The following is a 21,720-nucleotide window of genomic DNA, read 5'->3' on the forward strand; positions in this document are numbered from 1 at the left end:
GAAGTCCAAGATCAAGGTGCCTGCTTGGTTGGTTTCTGGCAAGGACTCTCTTCCTGGTTTGCAGAAGGGCTGTCTTCTTGCTGTGTGTTCGTGCAACCCTCGCTGGGTGTGCGTACAAGCGTGTGAGCAGAGAGGCGGGGCTGTGGTGCTTCTTCCTCCTCTTAATAAGGGCACCAACCATGGCCGGTCAGGGTCCATCCTTAGGGTCTCCTCCAACCTTTGCACTTCCTAAAGACCTTGTCTCCCAGTACAGTCACATTGAGGGTTAGGGCTTTGACATGAGAATTTTGGAAGCACACAAACATTCAGTCCGTAACAGTGAATTTCGTGTAACTGAGAGAAGGTCGTCTGTGGCTGCGATGCAGAGGGGAGAGCGCTGGGGAGTAACGCAGTCTAGGAGGAGCCTGTGGTAAGCATTTTCTGTTGTATCCAAAGCAAGTAGGAAGTGACGTTCTCTGTATTTTGAGGTCACTCTTGTGTGGACAAGAATGCAAGTTGGGGGGGAGGGTACAGCCTAGTGGTAGAGCGTGTGCTTAGCATGCACGAGGTCCTGGGTTCAATCTCCAGTGCCTCCCTTTAAAAAAAAAAATTAAAATAAATAAACCTAATTCCCCATCCCCACCCCCCAAAAAAGGATACACATAGAGGGAACTAATTAGGAGGCTGCTGCAGTAACTCAGATAAGAGGCGATGATGGTTTGGAGCGGGGACGGGAGATGTAAAGAAGTAGGCAGATTTGAGATTTTTGTAAATACTGTAGATGGGACCTGACACTAGATTAGACCCAAAGAGTGAGGAAGGTGTCAAGGATAATGATTTGCATGCATTTTGTTTGGGCAGCTTGGTGGAGAGTTGTGCCACCACTGAAATTGGGGTGTCTGGAGGAAGAAGGGGGAAGATAAAAAATTTCACATGTCAAATTTTAGAAATTTGTGAAAACATCTAGAAAGTAGTGTAGTTGTAGGCAGTTTGACATTTGGATCTAGAACTTGGAAAGTCGATTTGACCGGAAATGAAAATTAGGGACTAGTCATCCAGCTTCAGAGGCTTTGAAGAGGAGGTTTCCTGGGGAGACAGGGTAAAATGACAAGGCCGGTGGTTCCAGGACTGGATGTTGGCAAACGTGGAGGCTAGAAAGACATGAAATTACCAGAAGGGGAGACCACAAAGGAGCCACCTGGAAAGTCGAGAACGCGGGTTCTAGGAAGCTGAGGCCATCCAGTCTTCAGTTCAAGGGTGAGATCTGGACAAGAGACACAGACATAGGGGTGGCCAACGTATGAGTAGGGGATGCAGCCCTGGAATTGGGTAAAACTACTACACAAACTGACGAGACCACAGATGCAAAGAGAACTGAGAAGGAGCGACCGGAGAAGGTTAAGGAAAATGCGTGGAGATTGCCACCCCCGGAGCGAGGGCTCGGTCAGCAGCATCAGATGCCCCAGAGAAGTCAAGTCAAAGAAGAATGAAAGTGTTGCCTGGATCGGACCACCAGATGGAGAAGGTCACCAAAGAGCTCGGGGAAGATGCTCCCATGGAGAGGCCAGTCAGGCGGCAGCAGCTCAAGGAGGGAATGGAGAGATGAGGAAGTGAAGATGGCTTCCAGCCGTGGCTTCAGAGTGCAATCCCTTACCCCCCACAACAGAGTCATCAGGAGTGCTGCTTGTTAGAAACAGCAGGATGAGGGGGGAGGGCATAGCTCAGTGGTCAAGCAAGTGCTTAGCATGCACAAGGTCTTGGGTTCAATCCTCAGGACCTCCATTAAAATAATAATAATTAGTAAGTCTGATATCCTACCCCCTCCAAAAAAACAACAAAAATAAAAAGTAAATTTAAAAAAAAACTATTAACCATAAAGGGAAGGGAAAAAACCTAAAGGTGGATGCATATTGATGGAGGATTTTTTTTTTAAGATAAGAGACCTAAGTGTGCAGAGCCTGATCGACATGGCCAAGTATGGCCACAGCAGGCTGGACAGTCACACCTGACAAAGACATATTTATGAATAAATGACGTTTTTAAATCAAAAAAAAAAAAGAGAGACCCAAGTGTGTTAATATGGTGAGATGAGGAGGCCAATAAAGCCCAGGGCCCGAGGGAAGGGGCGGGCTTGCAGCTGAGAAGAGGACGCGAGAGGTCAGGCGGTTCCGCTGGAGAAAAGCTTTCAAGTGAGATGAGAACTGAGAATTGTGGTTTTAAAGTAGGACCACAGATCCTTCAGCGCCCTTCCCTCCAAACAGGGGAGCCTGCCCCCCACCCCTTGTGCACAAATGGGATCCAGTGACCTGTTTCCAAGGAGTAGAATGTGGCGGAAGTGATGGTGCCTGACTGGGGGCAACACAGGGTCCTCCCTGCTCTCATCCCTCGGATGAGTCACACGGAGGGGGCACCAGCTGCCGTGTGGGGTGGACACTCAGCACCCAGGACAAAGCCCAGCCCCAGTCATGCCTTCAGATGATGGCAGCCCCAGCCTGACAGCAACCTGAGAGGCCCCGAAGCAGGACCACCCAGCCACACCACTCCCACCTTCCCAGCCTACAGAAACTGTGAGATGACAGATCTCTGTTTTCTGAAGCTCCTACCTTTTGAAGCATTAGGTGGCAGTAGATAAACGACTGAAAAATCTTAACTGTCAGTCCTTGGTTTCCCTGTGACATGGGGGTCAGATTCATCACTGAGACTAAGGGAGAAAAAAAACAGAGTGAAAAACGTGAGAATGATAAAGGTTCGACATAGCTCCTGAGAAAAAAGCAGTCACGAAGAACTCCTCGAAGGGATTCCAGGCATCAGGACGGCCAGCAGATGTCAGAGAGCAATTGTGTACTCTCGCTGGTCTACGGAGCTGTTACTTCTTTGGCGTTCAGCGACCCAGGTGTCGGCCTGCAAATATGCTGATACAGGCTTGAGATTTTGACCAACCTAAGATTGAGTCAAAGAGCTAACAGGAATTGAGACTTTGGCATAAGAGAGGCTTACGCTGTCTTCTCTCTTGGACACTTTTAGCTGAAGGAATAGAAATCCTTATTGAAGCTGGCTAAACAGGTAGCCTGTTAGTGCAGAGTGCAGAGGCTGGAGGCTTCAGGCGGGAGGTGACACCCAGCTGTCCACTGAGATCACCAAAGCCCCATTTCTTCCCCATTCTCTACTCTGCCTTCATGAGACCAGTGTTATCCTGAGGGCGGGTCTGCTGGTAAAACCACAGTGAAATGACTGATGTAATGACGGGGATCACCTGCTCCTTCATTTACATCAAGGAAGAAAGAAAAGGGTCTTTTCCTCTCCCCATCATGGGAATATGTCCTGGGCTTCATTTTGGAACTAGGCTGACGACTCACATATCCACCCCTGTAGCAACCCCCCTGGCCAAGGGGGTACCATCTGACTTTAGCACAATCAGTACCCACCCCCAGTGTTAGAGGTGAGGGAGCCAGTGCCCCTAAACCTCCCTGGAGTGGAGGCTGAGGAGCCGTTGGGAACATCCACACAAGACGTGAATTCACAAACACAAAGAACTCATTTGGAGGAGGAAAGGTATAGCTTAGTGGTAGAGCGCATCCTTAGCACGCGCGGGGTCCTCGGTTCAATCCCCAGTACATCCGTTAAATAAATAAACCTTTAAATTTTTTTTAATTAAAAAAAGAACTCATTTGGAAGATAAAGACACTCAGGAGTTGTGTGACTTGCAGAGTCAGAGTTAGCAAGTGGCAGGTGGAAGACTTGAACCCTGGTCTTCCAGCTCCGTGGTCTGGGAAGAAAGACCTGGGTGCCCCTCAACGACTTACTTAAAGATCTTAAACACTGGTCATCAAAGAGGCACTCACAGTTATTTTGAGAACTCAGGGGAAAGAACTCTTTGCTGAGAACAGATACGTACTCTGGTTGCCTCAGTTAATGTGACTTAATTCTAAAACGATGTACATCAGCGTGGGAGTGAAAACTGATCCGGAGCATAAAATCTGCTCAGCACCACCCCGCCAGAAGGAAGGCGGGAAGCCATCCGCTGCAGTTCATGGAGCTGAAACGTAGTTCGAGATTGCTCAGAGCCCTGGCATCTGGCCCACTCTGCTCTCTTAAGCTGACAATGAAGGAAAACTATCATCAAAGAGAAATTGGGAGCTGTTGTCAAAAGAAGATGGAAGTGGACGCTAGAGAAGAAAAAAACAAACATCCCTGGTACCTACCTTATAAAATTGTTGTGAGGATTAAATAGAGCAAGCATACACACACACACACACACACCCACGCACACAGAGAACACTTAGATCATAACGAAGCAAGTGCATTTGCACGTAATGCAATAAACGTTATTATTATTTTCTGGAAAACTGCGTCAGGGACCGTGACGGGGTCATGAACCAATCCAAGTGAAATACTAAAGGGATGATCAGTGAGTTCTTAGAAGAGAAAGTACTGATCACCGAGGAGCCGCCATTGGGGCACAAAGACCCTGAAGAGCAAAGCAGTCTCAATTTCTCAACATCATTTTCAGCCTCGTACACACAGTGTATTTGTTATGATCAGGATTTCAGCAAGGTCTCTCATGGTGTCCTTTTGGACAGGGTGGGGAAGGATGAATCTACAACTACCTGGATTTGTAATTACTGAATCTCTGTGTCAGAGCATACCGATTAACAGGTCTGGTCGTTAAACACACTGTACCACACGCTGAATACACAGACATGAAAGAAGCCTGGTCCCTGCTGGCATCTGGGTAAGCGTCTGCTGGCTCGGAGTGTGGGGACCTCTCGTCCTGAAGCGTGGACAGGGCAGCCTGCAGTCGAGACTCTGGAACTAGGCTTCCAGCCTCAGCTGGATGCTTGAACTCTACGCCTTAAAGACCCTGGCCCTCCCCTGACAACTGTGAGTTTTGTAAGTCAAAACAGATATTTATCTAGATACGGTGTGAAGCTAAACAGTTTAATAATATAAATGGGAATAGCAGGTAGTTGCAGAAGATAGGCAAATGGGTGGGGGTGGCCGTATAGCTCAGTGGTAGAGCACGTGCTTAGCATGCACGAGGTCCTGGGTTCAATCCCCAATACCTCCATTAAAAAAAAAGAAGTTAGGAGAATGCGGTCATGAACAGGTGATGAACTATGCCTGCCTGCTCTCAGCTGACCGAGGCCCCACATTTATGGCTGTGAACAACATAAGTTAACTTTTAAAAAATCACATAGCAGTAGAAATGTAAGGTCACCTCCTCAAAGTCAGAATTGTTTCTCTCCCTTGTATTTTGATTCAACCCTTCAGATGAGCTTTCAGTTTTTTTATTTTCCAACTAGAGTGTCTTGGTTCAAAGCATACTGGTTGTTTCTAGGTCCCTGTGTCGTGGCTCACCATGGGGTTACATATCTCGTGACCATACTGTGCCCATGCCGTGGATAACAGTCTACTGGTTAGAACCAGAATACTGAGAACGACAGACCTTCAAGCAGTCACCACTAGGGCTTCTGGTGAAAAATTAACCTTGGGAAAATCGCTCTTTCCTACAGGTTGAATTCAGTGATGACTGCGTTTCCAGTAAGGCCGCATTATAGATGATAACATTCTAATATTAAGTACTGATTTGCTGTCAGGCCAACCGGGTAACATTGTATAGTCTTTCTTTCTTACTTATAGATTAAGATAGTAATCCCTACCTTTTGGGGTTCATTTTACTATTGAAGTGGGGTAATGTATAGAAAATACTTAGAATCCGTGCCTGACATAAAGTTTTTCAATAATATTCCTAATAATATGTAAACATATGTCTACCTGGTATTTTCTAAGCCTTTTCTTCTGTAGATTAAATATTTTCCGTGGGTAGTTTTGTTGCCCAGATTCATGGGATTTGGATGGACTTTCCGCATCAGTCCCACAGAGTCCTAGGACTCCCGCAGCACAGAATCCAGACTGAGTCTGTACAACGTCTTTCTTTTCCAGGACTCATCAATCTTTCATGGCCCTCTCTGGCCAAGCGTAATATAAATACTTGAATGAGCTTCTCAGTGCTGACATGTGGAATCTCACAGCATTCATCTGCACTTAATATCTATCCCTGAAAAGGCCTGGCAGCGTTGCAGTCCGTTCCTCCCACTGCCAAGGTGTTAATGGTTTAAAAAAAAAAAAGGACAGGTTCTGCCAAGCTCAGTTAATTTAAGATCCACTCCCTAGAGGGCATAAGCCAGAAGGATCTGGGCCACATGGTGTTGTTAATGTACCCTGTATTCACGAGTTTTCAACGTGAAAATTTGGGATGTTTATAGATAACAATTCAGTTCCACAGGTTTTTGGGTTTTTTCTTTTAATTTTGGCACTGTTAGTCAGCTCAGGCTGCCATGCAAAATATCATGTGGCTGAATAGCTTGAAAAACAGAAGCTGATTTTCTGACATTTCTGGAAGCTAGAAGTCCAAGGTCAGGGTGGCAGCAGGGTCAGTTTCTGATGAGTGCTCGCATCCTGGTTTGCAGACGGCCACCTCCTCCCTGTGTCCTCGTGTGTCCTCTCCTCCGCATGTGCTCACAGAGACAGAGCAAATGAGCCATCTCTCTTCTTCTTATGAGCCACTAATCCTGTTGGGTTGGGCCCCTACCTTTGTGACCTCATTTAACCTAAATTGCCTCCTCAAAGCCCTCCGGATGCAGCCACACTGGGAGTATGGACTTGGGGAAGACACGGTTCAGTCCAGAGCCGGCACTTTCCCGTGTCTGAAGTGGGGAGAGAAATTTCACATCAGTCGTTTACAGCCAAGGTATCGAGTATCCCAAACCCTAATAGAAATAGCAGTATCCCACAGTAAGACTGTGTGGGCTGGTAAACATCAAGCTTCTGTAATGTTGACTGCAATTTTATTTTATAATAACACTGATGATCTCATTAAAAAATGAAAAACTCTAATTGGACTTTCTATATGTCTAGATGACTTTTACAAAAAATAATAAATGCCTCATAATATTAATAGTATAATATTAATTAGCCATATTAATTAATATAATATATAATGGTATATAATATAATCATAATATTAGAGTTGTGATATAATAAATGATATATACTATAATTAATCATAATATTAATAAAATAACTTAATAAATTAACTCAGCTAGCTAATTTTTAAAAAAATTTTTGGTAGGAAGGTAAATAAGCTTTTTTGTTTTTAAATGGTGGTACTGGGGACTGAACCCAGGACCTCATGTGTGCTAAGCACGTGCTCTGCCACTACTGGCTACCTAATTTTTAACTTCATCACCACCTTTAAGTTTCCTTGATAAAAATATCAAACCTAAGTCTCACGAGCCCCCTAGGATGGCAAGTCTAGATACACCAGTGTATAGGAAACAGGGGGGACATTCGGACTCTTTCACATGAGGCCTCAGGGACACAGTCTACAAAATCCCGAATATAGGACCATCTGCAGGACAAAACTGCAGCTGCTTCAGCTGATGCCCACACGTTGATACAATGACTTAGAATAATTCAGCGACCCTAGTAAGTCACCCAAAAGGTTGCACACTGTGTGATCCTTTGAGCCAGTGCCCGTCTCCGGGGGGGACCAGCCCCAGCAGCCAGTGCAGCCAGAGCCCCCTGGGCTGCTCAAGGGGCCTGACAGCTGCGGGTCACTGGCCACTTCTCTGGTCAGTGTGGGTTGAAGGAGAATATATGTTTCACTGGCTACTGGCAGTAAAAAGGGGGAGTTTGCAGGGAGACCCCGGAGTCAGAATCAGTAAACTTGAGTTAGAGAACGATTACCTCTTAAAACACGAAATGCTGGCTTTGAGGACGATACAAATGCTGGGAAGACAGAGCTCAATGTGGGCGAACTGGGCGGAGGAAGGCGGCGCCAGGCGGGTGATTTGGTTGGAAGGAGCATGGATTTGGGGCTGTGGCGATAGTCCAAGTGAAGGTGAGCAGCAACTGTCTCGGTCCGAGGCGGCATGTTGTGCAGCAGCGAGGAGCAAGGCTGGGCGGGGGCCAGGGCCAGGGCCAGTCTCGGCAGAGGTCTGCAGCCTTCCTGGGGCCAGTGTGAGACCACCCTGGAAATGTCTGAGGACGGGCTGGGGGGTGCCCGACAAAATCGTGAGAATTCAAATCACAGTTCATACAGTCTGCAAGGCAGCACCACCGTGTGTAAAATGTCCTTTAAAATGTTCATACCAGTACTTTCCGTGTCTTATTGAATGCTAATGACATGGTTGTGTCGCCTTGTCAAAATTCGTCAAGCTATACACTTAAGATTGGTGTACATTTCCATATATAGGCTACACTCAGTAAACCTTTGTGGTGGGGTGTGGGGAAGCTTAGCTGGGACCACCAGACATGTTCTGTGTATACATCCATGAACCCATGAATGACAGGGGAAATAATAAACTATCACTGACTTACCCAAGGCCACACAGGCGGTTGAGGGTGAAGCTAGGTCAGTAACCTTTAGGTCTCCTGATTATCAGTCCAATATGACTTCTTTTTTTAAAAAAATTTTTAATTGAAGTTTAGTTAACTTACAGTGTTAGTTTTTGGTGTACAGCAGAGTAAGATTCAGTTATACATACATATATATTTATATTCTTTTTAGATTCTTTTCCATTATAGGTTATTCTAATAACTATACAATAGGTCCTTGTTGTTTATCTGTTTTATATATAGTAGTATGTATTTGTTAATCCCAAATTCTTAATTTATCCCTCCCCTCTCTCCCCTTTGATAAGTTCGTTTTCTATGCGAGTCTGTTCTGTAAATAAGTTCATTTGTGTCATTTTTTAAGATTCCACATACAAGTGATATCATATGATATTTGACTTTCTCTCTCTGACCTAACTTCACTCAATATGATAATCTCTAGGTCCATCCATGTTGCTGCAAATGGCATTATTTTACTCTTTTTTATGGCTGAGTAGTATTCCATTGTATAAATATACCACATCTTCTTTATCCAGTCATCTGTTGATGGACATTTAGGTTGCTTCCATGTCTTGGCTATTGTAAATAATGCTCCTATGAACACTGGGGCGCATGTATCTTTTTGAATTAGAGTTTTTGTCTTTTCCAGATATCTGCCCAGGAGTGGTGTTACTGAACCATATGGTAACTCTATTTTTAGTTTTTTAAGGAACCTCCATACTATTTTCTACAGTGGCTGCACCAATTTACATTCTTACCAACAGTGTAGGAAGGTTCCCTTTTCTCCACAGCCCCTCCAGCATTTATCGTTTGTGGACTTTTGAATGATGGCCATTCTGACTGGCATGAGGTGATACCTCATTGTAGTTTTGATTTGCATTTCTCTGATAATTAGCGATATTAAGCATTTTTTCATGTGCCTATTGGCCATTTGTATGTCTTCTTTGGGGAAATGTCTGTTTAGGTCTTCTGCCCATTTTTCAATTGGGTTGTTTGTTTTTTGATATTGAGCTGTAAAAGCTATGTGTATGTTTTGGAAATTAGTCCCTTGTCAGTCACATCATTTGCAAGTACTTTTTCCCATTCCATAGGTTGTCTTTTTGTCTTGTTGTGGTATCCTTAGCTGTGCAAAAGCTTTTAAGTTTAATTAGGTAATATTTGTTCATTTTTGCTTTTATTTCCATTACTCTAGGAGACAGATCCAAAAAAATATTGCTACAATTTATGTTAAAGAATGTCCTGCCTATATTTTCTTCTAGGAATTTTAGAGTATCAGTCTTACATTTAGATCTTTAATCCATTTTGAGTTTTTTGTTGTTGTTGTTGTTGGGGATGGGTAATTAGGTTTCTTTCTTTATTATTTATTTACTTAATGGAGGTACTGACATTGAACCCAGGACCTCGTGCATGCTAAGCACGTGCTCTACCACTGAGCCGTACCTCCCCCCAAGTTTATTTTTGTATATGGTGTTAAAGAATGTTCTAATTCCATCTTTTTACATGTGGCTGTCCGATTTTCCTCCAACCACTTACTGATGAGACTGTCTTTTCTCTGTCATTATATTCTTGCCTCCTTTGTCCAATATGATTTCTTTATAGAAAATGATGGGCATTTCATTCTTTTTAGGGTAGTATCTAAGATCTTGGCTATGGTAGCCTTCCTTCCTCAGTCCACACTGGAGGAATCAACAGATAATTTGCATTTCCCAAAACAGGCAGTTCATTCTTTAAAGGCTTGCATCTACACATAAATAAGAATATCCCATATATATGACTGAAACAGTAGGCTCTACACCAGAAATTGACACAACTATATAGTCAGTTGTAAACTGAATATACTTCAATAAAAAAGAATGCAAAAAAAAAATCCACTCCCCCAAGATTTACCCTTAAAATGTCAGAACTTTTTTCTGAGTTTATTAAAAATGGGTTTTTGTCACACACACACACACACACACACTATAAACCCAGCCTATTTCTGGGACAGTGTGCAAGGATTTCGGTACAAGAAGATATGTAATAAGTTGAACGAGTAACTTGTGAGATTGTGTTATCAGTATGATCTCATTTCTATAATGTATTATCACAAATATACACAGAAAAAAAAGTAGGATACTTAACCAAAATGTCACTGTTGAGCATCTGTGTAGAGGAGTTGTAAGTAATTTTATTTTCTTTGTAATTAAAAAAATTTAACAGTGACATAAATTTTGTAATCAAGAAATAAGTTCTTTTTTTAACTTAAAAAAAGTTTAAGACACATCAGGTTTCCTATCTTGATACAGTCATGCATGAGAATCGTATCTCACTGTAAAAGGGGTCACCTCCAGGGCGGTGCTCCTCTCTATGGTGTTAGAGCTATTGAAGAGACGTTTCTTTTTGGGGGGAGGACGGTAACTAGGTTTATCTATTTATTTACAGAGGAGGTACTGGGGATTGAACCCACGACCTCGTGCATGTTAAGCCCACACTGTACCATCTGAGCTATGCCCTCCCTTGATGGCAGAACCACTGAAATGCGGGTTTTTCAGCAGCTAAATGTTTAGTCCCATTTCAGTGAAACACTTCATTTAGACATAAAATCTCACAGGAATACAGCCTGGCAGCAGCGTAGCTGTCTACTGACAGAGCTATTTGAATGTGTGACAGTAACAAGCGTCTGTGAAATGTATCTGCAGGTACGCTGGTGTCCTCCTGGGCATCACAAACACATTTGCCACCATCCCTGGTATGGTCGGGCCCATCATCGCCAGAAGTCTGACCCCTGAGGTAAGTGGACGGTTTGCCTATAAACTGAAAAACCAGTTCCTTTGAGGCTGCTCAGCTGTGTCAAAGTTGAGGGTAAAATTTTTCCATTAAGAGTAAAATTCTGAATGTTTATTCTTATGCAATTCTTTATAGCACCAAAAAGCTCCATACCTTACAGGGTAGGAAAGTATATTTTCAAGGAACATTCTATGGATTTTATTTTGTCTTTTATTTGTCTGTTTGTTGTGTTTTTTTTAGGGGAGAAGTAATTAGGTTTATTTATTTCTTAGTGGAGGTACTGGGGATGGAACCCAGGACCTCATGCGTGCTAAGCAGGCAGTCTGCCACTGAGCTATGCCTTCCCACCCCTTTGGATTGTAGACAGAACAACAACTAAGTTAAATGAAGACCTTGTAGCTGAAACCACACAAGTTCTTAAATGTTGTAATATTGTACGAAATAAATAACTTGTATCTTTGGTTTGAATGAATACCAATTGGGAATATAAGTTGGTGATGTAGAACTATTCAAGAAGCAGGTCCAGAAAAGTACCAGGAAATCATGTGTGAGTGAATAGGACCAGTTAGTGGTGGGGAGGGTATAGCTCAGTGATAGAGCGCTTAAGCTTATTAGCATGCATGAGGTCCTGGGTTCAATCCCCAGCACCTCCATTTAAATGAATGAATGAATAAATAACTCTACCTCCCCACCAAAAATACAAAACAAACAAACAACGACAACAAAAATAGGACCAGTTGGAGTAATGGAGAATGTTTCCAGGAGAAGACTTGGGGAGACATTTGGGTGTCTTCACGTAGTTGAAAGATGGTGACTTTTTCTCAGCAGCTCCACAAAGACAGATGCAGAGAAGTTTCAAGGAGACAGCCAGCGAGTTTTCTGCTTAGAGCTGTCAGTGTGTGGAATGGGCTGCCTGACGAGTTAGTGAGCCCTGAAATAGTCCAGCATGCATTCAACTGGCATTTCTCCAGTGTTTATCAACCTGACAGGTTCTGAGGATTCGGGGGTGAAATGACAGGGTCCTGCCTTTGAGAAACTTGCCGTTTAGAGATTACAGGTAGTGAAAAGTGCAGTGTGACAAAAAGCTGCAGGAAAAAAGTGTGCAGTGTGCTGTGGGCTACAGAGGAGGGAACAGCCAGTTTGGGTGGCAGGGGCCGGGAGGACTGAGCTGGGGGTGTGGGAAGGGCTGGTGCCGGAAGAGGCCCCAGAGACGCGGGACCCGGGGCTGGTCGCCTGACCGTGGGAGGAAGCTGGGGCCAGGTCTCCAAGCAGAGACTGAGTTATTATGTAAGAAATGGAGTTCTAGGAGGGGGAGGGTATGTATAGCTCAGTGGTAGAGCTCATGCCTAGCACGCACGAGGTCCTGGGTTCAATCCCCAGTGCCTCCATTAAAATAAGTAAATAAATTAACAAACTTAATTACCCCCCACACACAAAGAAAATAGGAAGAAAAAGAAATGAAGTTCAGTGGCCTCAAAGGCCCTTTGCAGCGCCAGCTTTCTCCTGTGTAAGAAGATATGAAAGACTGGTGAAATGCATTGTTAAACTTCCAAAAGACTTGATTTTCTCTCTGTTCTGTTTGTTCTGTGATGAAACTAGCACTGTCTAATCCTCAGCACGGCAGGGCAGGCTTACGAACTTCCTTGTTACCAAATACACTGACTTCCGAGGGGTGTGAGCTCGCTGCTGGCGGCGCCCCCCACGCCTGATTCCTCGCTCAGCTCAATCAGGACCCCCGCGTTGGGACTTGCTCTCGCCTCATGCGAGGGGGCGGGGAAAGCTTTCTTCTAAAACCCTGCGGCCCGGTGCGGTCACGTCACGAATGTTAGCCTTGTCCTCGTGGAGCTTTGTGACCCGAACCCAAGTCAGCGCGCAGTCATGGGGGACTGCACTTCTGGGAATGGGCGGACTCCTGAACTGAAGCCCTGAACGTTTGTCCAGTGTGAGCAACTGGATTCCAGATACGTTATTAAAAAGGCCATTACTGGAGGGGGTGGGGTACAGCTCAGTGGTGGAGCATGTGCTTAGCATGCACACGGTCCTAGGTTCAATCCCCAGTGCCTCCATTAAAAACAAAAAAAGACAAGAAAAAGGGGAAAATACAAAATTTTAAGGTTTTAAATTTATTTTATTTTTATTATTTTTTAGGGGAGGGTAGTTAGGTTTACTTATTTTATTTATTTTTAGAGGAGGAACTGGGGACTGAACCCAGGACCTTGTGTGTGCTAAGCATATGCTCTGCCACTTGAGTTATACTCTCCCCACTAGTTTTAAAAAATAATAATAATTAAAAGGCCGCTTTTTTTTTTAAAGCAAAAACACTCTTGCCTTTACAATTGTTAACTGTTGACAAAGTTCACTGCACGGCCTCAGAAACTTTGTGGAATGAGTTAGAGAGTGAAATAAAAAGCAAAGTGTGTCTGAGGTTCAACTCTGTTACCAACAAAACAGCGTTCTCTAAAAACTGGTGGAATTTCTGTTAAAATGCAAACCAGGAGCTCTGTGCCATCTCTGGTACAACTGATTGATTTTAAGTCACCCGTTGCCTCCAAATAACACTGAGGTCTTATTCGCCCTGTGCCTCACACAGGGCAGCCTTGTTTGAGATCCTGTCTGTCTGGTGCATGATGTAATTCCCCACGGACTCCTCCTGCCGGATGGGGACACATTGTTGACGTATCTAAATGCGCCTAAAGTTTAAGATGGATTTCTAAGATTTTTTTTTTCACCAAAATACCTTCATCTCAGCTAAGTATAATTAACCACAGAGTGCACCTTTCTCATCCACGTTTTTCCTATTTCCTAAATAAATGACCGCACGCCAGCTGCCAGGTGCCTCTCTTTTTTTAATTCCTTATTACCAGTTCTACTGCTGGGTTTTTTTCCTTTTCTTAAGCGCTGCAAGTCTAGCACTCTGGTTATGCTGAAACAGTAAAAAAAGAATTTTTAATTAAAAAAAAAATGTTGTGGGTGGGAAGGGTATAGCTGAGGGCCTGCTTAGCAAAAACAGGGTCCTGGGTTCAATCCCCAGTACCTGCATTCAGTCAATCAGTCAATCAATCAACCTAATTACCTCCCAAAAAGAAAAAAATTTTTTTTAATTTTTTTAAGGTTGTTAATGTTAGTCACGTGACCCAGAGCTTTCGATACTGCCTGATAACTTTTATGCCAGTGGATCGCACGCCGTGTCTGGTGGGTCTCCTGCTGCCAGTCCCAGCCGCACCTGTGCTGTGTGCCATTCAGGAGCCCTGCCGGTCTTTCTGGCCAGGCCCCAGGCTTGAACTTCAGAGTCCTTCTTAACTCATCCTTCCTTGATCTGCCCCTGACCCCTCCCACTCCAAGAACCTGGGGGATGATATACAGGCACAATACTAATACTTTCCTGGTAACACAGTTCAGGGACATGCCAGTGCTTTATTTTTAGTAAACTTTTTATTGAAGTATAACATGCATTTAAAAAAATTTTTTTCTTTCCTTTTTTTTAATGTTTACTAAGCAACTATTTAATTTTTTGAGGGGGTGTAGGTAATTAGGTTTAGTTATTTTTGTAGTTTTCAGTGGAGGTACTGAGGATTGAATTCAGGATCTCCTGCATGCTAAGCACAGACTCTAACACTGAGCTATACACCTGCCACCCAGACATGCATTTTTTTTCTTTTTTTAAATTGAAGTGTAGTCAGTTTATAATGTTGCATCAATTCCTGGTGTACAGCGTAGTGTTTCATTCATACATATTCATACATATATTTGTTTCCATATTCCTTTTCAGTATAGGTTATTACAAGATATTGAATATAGTTCACCATGCTATACAGTAGGACCTTGTTGCTTATCTATTTTATATATAGTAGTTAGTATCTGCAAATCCTGAGCTCCCAATTTATCCCTTCCACCCTGTTTCCTCCTGGGTAACCATAAATTTGTTCTCTGTGTCCATGAGTCTGTCTCTGTTTTGTAAATAAATTCATTTGTGTCTTTGTTTTTCTAGATTCCACCAATCACACATTTTTTAAATGCACAAATTCTGAGTACATAGTGGGCAAATTTTCACTAAGTTAATACATCCATGTAATCAGCTCCTAGTTGAGAAACAATGTTATGTCCCTTGCAAAGCCCCCAGGTGCCCCTTCCTTTATCACTCACCCTCAACCAGGAGCAACCACTGCCCTGACCTCTAACACTGTAGATTAGTTTTGTCTGAATAGGGCTTTATATCAACTGTCTGGTGTGTTCTCATTCGCGTCTGGCTTCTTTGGCTTCACATGTCTGTGAGCTCTGTCTGTGTTGGCGTAGCTCCTTCTTCACTGCTGTGTAGTATTCCAATGAACAGATATGCTGCAGTCTCACGGCTGAGGGACATTCAGGTTGTTTTCAGCATGAGGCCTTTATGAAGAATGCTGCCCTTGTGTAACAGTCTTGTGACACCACCTTTCTTATAAAGTGGATTACAAGCTAAATCGTTTTTCATTGTTTTTTTTTTCCTTGCTTCTCTGCAGAACACTATCAGAGAATGGCAAACTGTTTTCTGCATCGCTGCTGGTATTAACGTATCTGGTGCCATTTTCTTCACACTGTTTGCCAAAGGTGAAGTACAGACCTGGGCTGTCAGTGATCACCGTGGACACAAAACTGAAGGAACCAATAAATAATCCTGTCTGCTTTCATGTATTTTTGTTTATCATGTAACCTAAAAGTGCCTTTGATATTTTAATGTGTAAGCAATCTATATACAAAGAAAAATTGTACTGTATTAAATTTTTAAGGCTGTAATCATGAAATGTCATGAGTTGTCAGATTAGTAAAATTAGCTATTTTTAATTATTAATAACATGTTGGCTGGAACTTGCACTTTAGGGTCACATACCTGGCTGCGGGTCAGGCCACCTGAAGTCAGGCAGTCCTGTTTATTTTTAAGCACTATACTTAAAGGGATGAGCTGAAATGGACCCTGTATTCCTTTGCTTAATGAAACTAGATAATAATTCTCAGGTCTTGGCAAACACCCACTTTTGTTCACATTCCTCATAAAAATTGCTGGTGGTCAGCGACCCCTGTCATTTGAGCATCTCCACAGAGCTGCCAGCCACGGGTTCGCTCGGCCCGGCGACTGCGCAGAGAGCGGCACGCCCTCCGGGGCTGCAGGGGCGGCGCCCGGCGTGTGTGAGAGGCGGCGTCCAGGGCCGGGGCTGGCGCCACGGCTTTGGATGGTGTTCTCCCCCGGGGGCTGTCAGGGTGGACGAGGTCCCGGGCCGGCCGGGAGCAGCTCGGTCCACAGCCACAGCCTCCGCGCGCCCTCACGCTTCCCCTTCCCAGCACACTGGTTGTCGCCTGGCGTGTAACCTGTAGAGACAGGGTGATACCCAGTTAGCCAGAAATAACGTCGCCCTTGATCAGACTGGCTGTCACATAGGTCAGAGGCTACGTTCTCAAGTCCTGTGTTCTACAAGCTACACCAGAGTAAGTTAAAAAAAAAAACAAAACACAGTTTCCTCTGTCTTACATGTAAGTGTCTGATTGTTGTTCAGGATTAAAGTGATGTTGACTTCCACGTCGCCTGTGACCAGTGGTGTAATCATCTTTTTGTCCGGTTTTTTTTCCTGGACCGTCCGTCTTCCAGTGGTTTTGAGCACGCTTTTGAGGGCATTTATGTGATTTAGAACTTGATTTTTCGTTGTGTTTGTTCAACACTACCTGTAACATGTTAACTAAAGCTATTTAATGAAACATGATGTGTATACATTTCTATAAATTTATTTTTAAATCTGTAAATAGCTTTACGTTGCTATGGTGATATTTCTTTTATAAATCATCACAATAAACCTTTTTGGATCGATTTTTGGATCTGACATTTCTGTGATGTCTTCTGGTGTCCAGGGTGGCTGTTTCACACCGTTCCTGCCATCCTCCCCAAACCGCCAACCTACGTGCGCCTCCGCCACTCCCGGCTGGGAGACGTGGGCCGTGGGGGTGATGCGGCATCAGAAACCTCTCCCGCTTCCTGCTAACAGCACACGCCTGCATCTCCGGTTATCCTCTCTCCACCTCCTCTGGACCCCACTTCAGAAAGTCCTCTTCAGTTTGCTTCCCGAAGCGCTTTCTCTCTTCCTGTTATCTCTCTTCTGTCGCAAATACGCACGAGCCTTCTCTAGCCTTTCATGAACAAAAATACACAATTCTTCGGGGGGCATAAAAACACGCATGTATACAGAATATCTCTAGAATGACACCTGAGAAGCCGGGAAACAGTGTTCCCTCTGGAGAGAAAACAGGCAAGCAGGGGTGGGAAGGAGAATTCATTCACCTTACCAAATGTGGCAGCGTAACCCAGCCTAAGAAAAACTAAAAAAACAAAATGGGGTGTGGGGGAGGGTGTAGCTCAGTGGTATAGTGTGCGCTTAGCACGCACGAGGTCCTGGGTTGAATCCCCAGAACCTCTGTTAAATAAGTAAATAAATAAACCTAATTACCCCCCCAAAAAATCCCCAAAATCTGTTCCTTAAGCTTCTGTGTAATCACCACCAGGTTTCCCACTGCCCTCTGGACATCCCCAGCAAGGTGTCTTAACCGCACCTGAGCCCTGTTTAAATCCACCCGCGGTAAAACCAGTGGTTCTTGCCACCTCCTGCTAAGAGTTTCATTCCACTACCCCCCCATCCCCCACCTAGGCTCTGACTGGGAGTCTATTTTATTCCTCCTCCCTGGGCTCCCACCCACCCTCAACCCTGTGTATGATTAACTACCTGTCTTTTCCACTCCAGTTTTTTAAAGCCTCTGGAAATTAAAAAAAATTGTCCTTCTGCCCATCCCCTAAATTCCATCTTTAGGGCTTTTGTTTCCACCTGGAACAGAACAGTTAAGTGTTCTCACTGCCTTCAGTCTGGCCCTCTTCTATCCGACTCTCTACGGTTCTGGGTTCCTGGTGCCAGTACGTCCCATCTCCCTACTCGGGATGTGTAACACCGTGAGCCCCCCCAGGAAACCCACTACTCAGCAGCCAGCCCTCCCCGCCTGGGCCCCACCTGCTCCAGCCTCATCTCCCACACCCTGGTGCAGCTATAACTGGGTACTTGCCCCTCCGTTTCCCCCCAGCCCTGTGCCCCCATTTCCAGCCCCTCCCCGCTTCCCCTCCCCCAGCCTACCTTTGCTAACTCCATCCCTTGGTCCCCTGAGGTTGTGTTTTGTCCCCATCTCCTCCAAGACCCTTGATCTCTTCCACCCTCCCTGCCCTGGACATGGGCTCTTCCTCTGATCCACAGAAACACCGTGTGATTTATTAATTGTGAGGTTTTTCTCTGTTTGAAGCTGGAGAACTCGGGCTCAGTTATGAGGAAGAGATTATTCAATCATTCAACAAATATGAACATCTACTCTTTGCTGGACAGTAAGGATACGGACATGTGTCTGGCGTGATCCTTCCCCTCCTGGAGGCCCCACCACCACCACCACCTGAAGGGCTCAGGCAGGCTCCCTGAGCCCCTGGCTCCTACCCAGCCCTCTCTGTAGGATACACAGGACTGGTGTCTGCTTCTGTCTCCCTGTCAGATTCACCACAGGCATCCTGTTTGATTAATCTCGGCACGGTCCCCCTCATAACAATACATGCAATGTCTCAACATTTTAGTTGCTTAATAGATATTTAGTAAACAACTCTTTGTTAAATGAGCTATAATTTGCATTATCTCCTATATTGTTTTTTTCAATAGGGTATTTCTTCTCAAAAAAGAAGTAAATAATGGAGGGGAGGGTATAGCTCAGTGGTAGAGCACATGCTTAGCTTGCGCGAGGTCCTGGGTTCACTCCCCAGTACCTCCTCTAAAAATAAATAAACAAACTTAGTTACCACCCCCACCAAAAAACAAAAATTAAAAAAAAGAATGACATGCTAACCTCAAAGTAAGTTATAAGCGGCAGTTATTGGTAAATGGTTTTGAAAGTGTTTGAGAATAGCCTAGTTCAATATTAGCAAAGGACTTACCCTCGAAGTTAGGCAACAAATATTTACCCAGCGTTCATCACGGGCCAGGCTTGGTTCTCTGCACCTGGCATACAGCAGGGAAAAAAGCAAACCCCTTTTCTCATGGGGCTTACATTCTGATTTATCAAATCTTTTGCTTGGGGAGAGGGTATATAGCTTAGTAGTACAGAGCATGCTTAGCATATGTGAGGTCCTGGGTTCAATCCCCAGTACCTCCGTTTAAAGAAACAAACAGACTTTTCCTTCACAGGATCCAGGCTTTGAAACTCTCTGTTTAAGACGTCATTATCTACCCAACAATCAAGTCCAGGGAACTGAGCTGTCAAGTGACCTTGAGAGCCAGAGTTACAAAAGAAACCAGGACAAACGCTGAAGTCAGCAGTCTGTATTAACCATCATCATCTTCTCCTTACTCCACCCTTTGTTTCATATTCAAAAAAATCAGAAATAGAGGTGTCTGAACATAGGCCCTACAGTGAAGGAAATAATCTAATCTCTCCGAGGGCGGTTTATCATTGTTCAAAATAAAATTCCCCCAACATAAAGATATTGATGGAGCATTTACTTTTTTTTTTAATAGACTTTTTTTTTAAGAGCAGTTTCAGGTTTATAGGAGAATTGAATAGAAAATACAGAGTTCCCACATAGCCCTCCCCATCCACACATATGTACTCCCCTACCCTCCACATCCCTCATCAGTGTGGCATATTTGGTACAATCAATGAATCAACATGGGCACATTATTATCAACCAAATTCCATAGTTTACATTAGGTTTTACTCTTGATGTACATTCTATGGGTTTGGACAAACGCATAATGACATGTAGCCACCACTATAGTGTCATACAGAATAATTCCTTTGCCCTAAAAATCCCTTGTGCTGATGGGGCATTTACTTTGAGAGCAGGTAGAGCACTGGAGGAAAGGCCCGGCTCCTCTTCCTCTCAGACACTCGTGAATGTCTAATTTAGGTAAAGAATAGATTCTCTTTCTCATAGAAATGTAAATGGCGGTGGCACACAGAGGCTTCTGCCTTTCAGAGCAACCACGAGCAGAAAAGCCAGTTACAAAAGTTTGTGCTTTAAGAGGGTAACGCAGGCACCACATTCCAGGATCTCTGCTATGAGGCCGTGATCCAGGCTGTGCTGAAAACAAAGGAAATGTCACCCGCTTTTCTGCCACCCTTCTCCACCTTCCTAGAGGAGGAAGAACACTAGTAATTTTCCAAGCGCCTGTTTACTTTCACTTTATCTTGATGCCGGAGGAGGAGGAAACTTACAGGTTCCACGTCACTGGCAGCCCTGAGCCTGCGAGTGAGAAGCCATTATCGCCCAGCTGAGCTGGAAGCGCGTTTCAGCGGCCCGTTCCACCCCCGCCCCCACAGCCTTCCGGCCCTGACGGCCGGCGATCCCCCTTCCGTCCTAAGTACCGCAGTAAGTCTTTTCCTGAACTGCTCTTTTAGGCAGAAAAGCTGAGATCTGCTAGCATTTCCGACAGTCACTGCCTCTCGGGATCAAATGTGTACACTGACCCGTCTGGCCACAGAACAGCCCCTGGTTTTGAGCATTTCACAACTTCACACTCACTCCCCAGGCTGAAACCTGAGCTGCCCGCGGAAGCTTGGTTGGGATTGAAAGTCATCAGGATAGGATATACACTCCGGTCTTTTTAATGCTCCAGAACTGTTTGGTTTGACATAGAAAACAAACTTAACAGTTAACAGGGTGAGAAAAGGGGTGGGAAGGGATAAACTGGGAGTTCGAGATTTGCAGATACTAACTACTATATATAAAATAAACAACAAGTTTCTACCGTACAGCACGGGGAACTATATTCAGTATCTTATAGTAACCTATAACGAAAAAGAATGTGAAAAGGAATATATGTATGTACACATATGACTGAAACATGATGCTGTACACCAGAAACTGACACATTGTAAACTGACTATACTTCAATAAAAAAAAAACTGTTTTGTGTGAAGTATTGGGATGCTGTCAGAGGAAATTCAAGGGTGTATATTGTATAAATTACCCATACCATATCTATTATAAAGCACCTCTTTTTTTTTCACACCAAAGGCCCTTCGGATGCCCGTTGTGTTTGAGTTGTTCTGCCACTAGTAGCAGAAGTTTATGCCAGTGTGTTTGCAGGGTTCTCTACTTATTTTCATCAACTTCAGAGGGGCGTGCTTAGATCATGGCACAGGTATGCCACCATCACATAGATTAACTCACGTAACACTCACAAATAGCCCCGAATATGCAGGGAGCAAGCCCTGTGTAAAGCTGGGGTCAGATACTCGCTCTGTTAGTGGAGAGGTCCTTGGCCCACGCAGGGACCCCACCAGCAACTTTGACCTCCCAGGGCCAACTTCAACCAAATAGCCCACAGTTCAGACTATTACCTTGAGTTGGGAATTTGTCGTACGGCTATCTTAGCTCCATGTGTGATGTTAGGGAATACTTAGTGAGTCTATGGTTATTCTGTAGGACTGTGGATCTTTTTCATGCTCTCTATGCACCTAAGAGTGCCAGTACTATTCAGTTGCTTCTGTGAAAAAAAAATTAACTCATTATTTCTACTAATGTGCCAGTTTGAA

The 21,720-nt window shown here is 44.3% G+C and overlaps 1 protein-coding gene across 3 annotated transcripts in view; it reads left to right on the forward strand.

The window, feature by feature from the left end:
- The window catches only part of SLC17A5 (solute carrier family 17 member 5), a 51,631-nt gene extending 34,656 nt beyond the window's left edge, over positions 1–16,975 (forward strand). For 2 of the 3 annotated variants that reach the window (XM_006204339.3, XM_072942653.1), the window contains exons 10-11: positions 11,055–11,145; positions 15,639–16,975. In XM_006204339.3, coding sequence (XP_006204401.1) covers positions 11,055–11,145; positions 15,639–15,791 — 244 coding nt within the window. In that variant the 3' untranslated portion in view covers positions 15,792–16,975. Of the gene's footprint in view, positions 1–6,609; positions 6,731–11,054; positions 11,146–15,638 lie in introns of all 3 variants that reach the window. The other variant, XM_072942652.1, reaches the window with a different exon arrangement.
- Positions 16,976–21,720: the final 4,745 nt, after the last annotated feature.

Source organism: Vicugna pacos, chromosome 18 (genome assembly GCF_048564905.1).
Source record: "Vicugna pacos chromosome 18, VicPac4, whole genome shotgun sequence".
NCBI classification, from domain to species: Eukaryota; Metazoa; Chordata; class Mammalia; order Artiodactyla; family Camelidae; genus Vicugna; species Vicugna pacos.